At 42.2% G+C, this 6,799-nt stretch overlaps 1 protein-coding gene across 1 annotated transcript in view; it reads left to right on the forward strand.

The window, feature by feature from the left end:
- The window catches only part of LOC133644845 (beta-1,4-galactosyltransferase 1-like), a 75,645-nt gene extending 72,701 nt beyond the window's left edge, over positions 1-2,944 (forward strand). The window contains exons 5-6 of the mRNA XM_062039589.1: positions 884-988; positions 1,585-2,944. Of these exons, the coding sequence (XP_061895573.1) occupies positions 884-988; positions 1,585-1,714 (235 nt within the window). The 3' untranslated portion in view covers positions 1,715-2,944. The remainder of the gene's footprint in view (positions 1-883; positions 989-1,584) is intronic.
- The last annotated feature ends 3,855 nt before the right edge of the window (positions 2,945-6,799 follow it).

Here is a 6,799-nt window from a genome sequence, read left to right on the forward strand (position 1 = left end):
GCAAGACTGCTTGTATCACACATGATATCACACGCTGCAAGACTGCTTGTATCACACATATCATCACACGCTGCAAGACTGCTTTTATCACACATGATATCACACACAAACACGCTGCAAGATTGCTTGTATCACACATGATATCGCACGCAAACACGCTGCAAGACTGCTTGTATCACACATGATATCACACGCTGCAAGACTGCTTGTATCACACATATCATCACACGCTGCAAGACTGCTTTTATCACACATGATATCACACACAAACACGCTGCAAGACTGCTTGTATCACACATGATATCGCACGCAAACACGCTGCAAGACTGCTTGTATCACACATGATATCACACGCTGCAAGACTGCTTGTATCACACATATCACACCCTGCAAGACTGCTTGTATCACACATGATATCACACACAAACACGCTGCAAGACTGCTTGTATCACACATATCGCACGCAAACACGCTGCAAGACTGCTTGTATCACACATGATATCACACGCTACAAGACTGCTTTTATCACACATGATATCACACGCTGCAAGACTGCTTGTATCACACATATCACACGCTGCAAGACTGCTTGTATCACACATGATATCACACACAAACACGCTGCAAGACTGCTTGTATCACACATATCGCACGCAAACACGCTGCAAGACTGCTTGTATCACACATGATATCACACGCTACAAGACTGCTTTTATCACACATGATATCACACGCTGCAAGACTGCTTGTATCAGAGCGCTTATCTGGGAGATTTTAGATGCCAACCAAAATACCAGTTTTGTTTTTTGTTGTAATATCAAAGCGATATCAATATGACCTCCTGACAACAGTATCAGTATGAAGTCATGTTTTTGTGTGGCAGGCTGGCGTCCAAAGGAATGTCCATCTCCAGACCCACAGGTGAGGTGGGCAGGTGTCGCATGATCCGACACGATCGAGACAGGAAGAACGAGCCCAACCCTCAGAGGTACCAAGTGTGACTAACTAGTCTTTGTGCTGGTCCAAGTGTGACTAACTAGTCTTTGTGCTGGTCCAAGTGTGACTAACTAGTCTTTGTGCTGGTCCAGGTGTGACTAACTAGTCTTTGTGCTGGTCCAGGTGTGACTAAGTAGTCTTTGTGCTGGTCCAAGTGTGACTAACTAGTCTTTGTGCTGGTCCAGGTGTGACTAACTAGTCTTTGTGCTGGTCCAAGTGTGACTAACTAGTCTTTGTGCTGGTCCAGGTGTGACTAACTAGTCTTTGTGCTGGTCCAGGTGTGACTAGTTAGTCTTTGTGCTGGTCAAGGTGTGACTAACTAGTCTTTGTGCTGGTCCAAGTGTGACTAACTAGTCTTTGTGCTGGTCCAGGTGTGACTAACTAGTCTTTGTGCTGGTCCAGGTGTGACTAACTAGTCTTTGTGCTGGTCCAAGTGTGACTAACTAGTCTTTGTGCTGGTCCAGGTGTGACTAACTAGTCTTTGTGCTGGTCAAGGTGTGACTAGTTAGTCTTTGTGCTGGTCCAGGTGTGACTAACTAGTCTTTGTGCTGGTCAAGGTGTGACTAATTAGTCTTTGTGCTCCTGAAGGTTTGACCGCATCACCCACACCAGGGACACCATGACCAAGGACGGCATCAAGTCCTTGTCCTACCAGCTGGTGTCCAGACTGACCATGGATCTGTTCACCAACATCACAGTGGACATCGGCAGACCCTGACCACCTACATGTGACATGCTGGACCCGGTCCAACCCTGACCACCTACATGTGACATGCTGGACCCGGTCCAACCCTGACCACCTACATGTGACATGCTGGACCCGGTCCAACCCTGACCACCTACATGTGACATGCTGGACCCGGTCCAACCCTGACCACCTACATGTGACATGCTGGACCCGGTCCAACCCTGACCACCTACATGTGACATGCTGGACCCGGTCCAACCCTGACCACCTACATGTGACATGCTGGACCCGGTCCAACCCTGACCACCTACATGTGACATGCTGGACCCGGTCCAACCCTGACCACCTACATGTGACATGCTGGACCCGGTCCAACCCTGACCACCTACATGTGACATGCTGGACCCGGTCCAACCCTGACCACCTACATGTGACATGCTGGACCCGGTCCAACCCTGACCACCTACATGTGACATGCTGGACCCGGTCCAACCCTGACCACCAAATGTGCCTTCGGTCTGACATGCTGGACCTGCTTTGGTATTTGTCTGTTACCTTCAAACCTATCAATCGCTCTTTTAATCAATGAACCGATCCATCGATCAGACAATTATTGATGTCGTCAACGTCCTCTCCTAATTAGTTTTTTTTCCCCTAAATCATTTGAATCAATGGTCTTTTGTTGCCATGACAACTGATTGCCATCCTATAATGTGAGCCTGGACTTAAAAATCAGCTTTAATCACTTTTCAAGACTTCCATGTAGACAATCAGAGTCCTGTGACGGATCAATCATTTATTGATCAGCTTGAATCACTTAGTGTGTGTGTGTGTGTTGGTGTGTGTGTGTACATGTGTGCGTGTACATGTGTGTGTGTGCGTGTACATGTGTGTGTGTGTGTACATGTGTGTGTGTGCGTGTACATGTGTGTGTGCATGTACATGTGTGTGTGTGTGTACATGTGTGTGTGTGTGTACATGTGTGTGTGTGTGTGTGTGCGTGTGTGTGTGTGTGTGTGTGTACGTGTGTGTGTGTGTGTACATGTGTGTGTACGTGTGTGTGTGTGTGTAATGTAGACAATCAGCGCTGAATGTCTTCCAAGTTAGTTTGTGTCGAGCAGTTACCGTCAATCATATTTGCTTTAGCAGTTTCCTCATCCCACTGAACTTTGAACTCTTCCTGTCAAACATTCAAAGATGGAGGAAGTGACAAACGCTTCTCATGTTTTCACAATAAAAGCACTTTGTCGCTGTACACTTTCATAGTAAGAACACTTTTAGAACCGAGGCAATGCATTTGTACAAAATCCTCTTCTGTTTGTGTGTTTGTTTGTTTATTTGTTCGTGTGTGTGTGTGTGTTTGTTTGTGTGTTTCTACTCATGGGCAGATGTTTGTTCTCCACAGATCAGTAAACAGTGTTGTTGCTCCTTCTAGTGGACAAGTTGGTACATTACAGTTGAAACAGATCAGTAGATACAGTCTACAAATGTAAACAGTGTTGTTGCTCCATCTAGTGGACAAGTTGGTACATTACAGTTGAAACAGATCAGTAGATACAGTCTACAAATGTAAACAGTGTTGTTGCTCCATCTAGTGGACAAGTTGGTACATTACAGTTGAAACACAGATCAGTAGATACAGTCTACAAATGTAAACAGTGTTGTTGCTCCTTCTAGTGGACAAGTTGGTACATTACAGTTGAAACAGATCAGTAGACACAGTCTACAAAGGTAAACAGTGTTGTTGCTCCTTCTAGTGGACAAGTTGGTACATTACAGTTGAAACACAGATCAGTAGGTACAGTCTACACATGTAAACAGTGTTGTTGCTCCATCTAGTGGACAAGTTGGTACATTACAGTTGAAACAGATCAGTAGACACAGTCTACAAAGGTAAACAGTGTTGTTGCTCCATCTAGTGGACAAGTTGGTACATTACAGTTGAAACAGATCAGTAGACACAGTCTACAAAGGTAAACAGTGTTGTTGCTCCTTCTAGTGGACAAGTTGGTACATTACAGTTGAAACACAGATCAGTAGGTACAGTCTACACATGTAAACAGTGTTGTTGCTCCATCTAGTGGACAAGTTGGTACATTACAGTTGAAACACAGATTAGTAGATACAGTCTACAAATGTAAACAGTGTTGTTGCTCCATCTAGTGGACAAGTTGGTACATTACAGTTGAAACAGATCAGTAGATACAGTCTACACATGTAAACAGTGTTGTTGCTCCATCTAGTGGACAAGTTGGTACATTACAGTTGAAACACAGATTAGTAGATACAGTCTACAAATGTAAACAGTGTTGTTGCTCCATCTAGTGGACAAGTTGGTACATTACAGTTGAAACAGATCAGTAGATACAGTCTACACATGTAAACAGTGTTGTTGCTCCATCTAGTGGACAAGTTGGTACATTACAGTTGAAACACAGATTAGTAGATACAGTCTACAAATGTAAACAGTGTTGTTGCTCCATCTAGTGGACAAGTTGGTACATTACAGTTGAAACAGATCAGTAGATACAGTCTACACATGTAAACAGTGTTGTTGCTCCATCTAGTGGACAAGTTGGTACATTACAGTTGAAACAGATCAGTAGATACAGTCTACACATGTAAACAGTGTTGTTGCTCCATCTAGTGGACAAGTTGGTACATTACAGTTGAAACACAGATCAGTAGATACAGTCTACACATGTAAACAGTGTTGTTGCTCCTTCTAGTGGACAAGTTGGTACATTACAGTTGAAACACAGATCAGTAGATACAGTCTACACATGTAAACAGTGTTGTTGCTCCATCTAGTGGACAAGTTGGTACATTACAGTTGAAACAGATCAGTAGATACAGTCTACACATGTAAACAGTGTTGTTGCTCCTTCTAGTGGACAAGTTGATACATTACAGTTGAAACAGATCAGTAGATACAGTCTACAAATGTAAACAGTGTTGTTGCTCCTTCTAGTGGACAAGTTGGTACATTACAGTTGAAACAGATCAGTAGACACAGTCTACAAAGGTAAACAGTGTTGTTGCTCCTTCTAGTGGACAAGTTGGTACATTACAGTTGAAACACAGATCAGTAGATACAGTCTACAAATGTAAACAGTGTTGTTGCTCCATCTAGTGGACAAGTTGGTACATTACAGTTGAAACAGATCAGTAGATACAGTCTACAAATGTAAACAGTGTTGTTGCTCCATCTAGTGGACAAGTTGGTACATTACAGTTGAAACAGATCAGTAGATACAGTCTACACATGTAAACAGTGTTGTTGCTCCTTCTAGTGGACAAGTTGATACATTACAGTTGAAACAGATCAGTAGATACAGTCTACAAATGTAAACAGTGTTGTTGCTCCTTCTAGTGGACAAGTTGGTACATTACAGTTGAAACAGATCAGTAGACACAGTCTACAAAGGTAAACAGTGTTGTTGCTCCTTCTAGTGGACAAGTTGGTACATTACAGTTGAAACACAGATCAGTAGATACAGTCTACACATGTAAACAGTGTTGTTGCTCCATCTAGTGGACAAGTTGGTACATTACAGTTGAAACACAGATCAGTAGATACAGTCTACACATGTAAACAGTGTTGTTGCTCCATCTAGTGGACAAGTTGGTACATTACAGTTGAAACACAGATTAGTAGATACAGTCTACAAATGTAAACAGTGTTGTTGCTCCATCTAGTGGACAAGTTGGTACATTACAGTTGAAACACAGATCAGTAGATACAGTCTACACATGTAAACAGTGTTGTTGCTCCTTCTAGTGGACAAGTTGGTACATTACAGTTGAAACAGATCAGTAGATACAGTCTACACATGTAAACAGTGTTGTTGCTCCTTCTAGTGGACAAGTTGGTACATTACAGTTGAAACAGATCAGTAGATACAGTCTACAAATGTAAACAGTGTTGTTGCTCCTTCTAGTGGACAAGTTGGTACATTACAGTTGAAACAGATCAGTAGATACAGTCTACACATGTAAACAGTGTTGTTGCTCCTTCTAGTGGACAAGTTGGTACATTACAGTTGAAACAGATCAGTAGATACAGTCTACACATGTAAACAGTGTTGTTGCTCCTTCTAGTGGACAAGTTGGTACATTACAGTTGAAACAGATCAGTAGATACAGTCTACAAATGTAAACAGTGTTGTTGCTCCTTCTAGTGGACAAGTTGGTACATTACAGTTGAAACAGATCAGTAGATACAGTCTACACATGTAAACAGTGTTGTTGCTCCATCTAGTGGACAAGTTGGTACATTACAGTTGAAACACAGATTAGTAGATACAGTCTACAAATGTAAACAGTGTTGTTGCTCCATCTAGTGGACAAGTTGGTACATTACAGTTGAAACACAGATCAGTAGATACAGTCTACACATGTAAACAGTGTTGTTGCTCCTTCTAGTGGACAAGTTGGTACATTACAGTTAAAACAGATCAGTAGATACAGTCTACACATGTAAACAGTGTTGTTGCTCCTTCTAGTGGACAAGTTGGTACATTACAGTTGAAACAGATCAGTAGATACAGTCTACAAATGTAAACAGTGTTGTTGCTCCTTCTAGTGGACAAGTTGGTACATTACAGTTGAAACAGATCAGTAGATACAGTCTACACATGTAAACAGTGTTGTTGCTCCATCTAGTGGACAAGTTGGTACATTACAGTTGAAACACAGATTAGTAGATACAGTCTACAAATGTAAACAGTGTTGTTGCTCCATCTAGTGGACAAGTTGGTACATTACAGTTGAAACACAGATCAGTAGATACAGTCTACAAATGTAAACAGTGTTGTTGCTCCTTCTAGTGGACAAGTTGGTACATTACAGTTGAAACACAGATCAGTAGATACAGTCTACACATGTAAACAGTGTTGTTGCTCCATCTAGTGGACAAGTTGGTACATTACAGTTGAAACAGATCAGTAGATACAGTCTACACATGTAAACAGTGTTGTTGCTCCTTCTAGTGGACAAGTTGGTACATTACAGTTGAAACAGATCAGTAGATACAGTCTACACATGTAAACAGTGTTGTTGCTCCTTCTAGTGGACAAGTTGGTACATTACAGTTGAAACAGATCAGTAGATACA

The sequence above is a fragment of the Entelurus aequoreus genome, linkage group LG28, assembly GCF_033978785.1.
Source record: "Entelurus aequoreus isolate RoL-2023_Sb linkage group LG28, RoL_Eaeq_v1.1, whole genome shotgun sequence".
Taxonomy (NCBI): Eukaryota; Metazoa; Chordata; class Actinopteri; order Syngnathiformes; family Syngnathidae; genus Entelurus; species Entelurus aequoreus.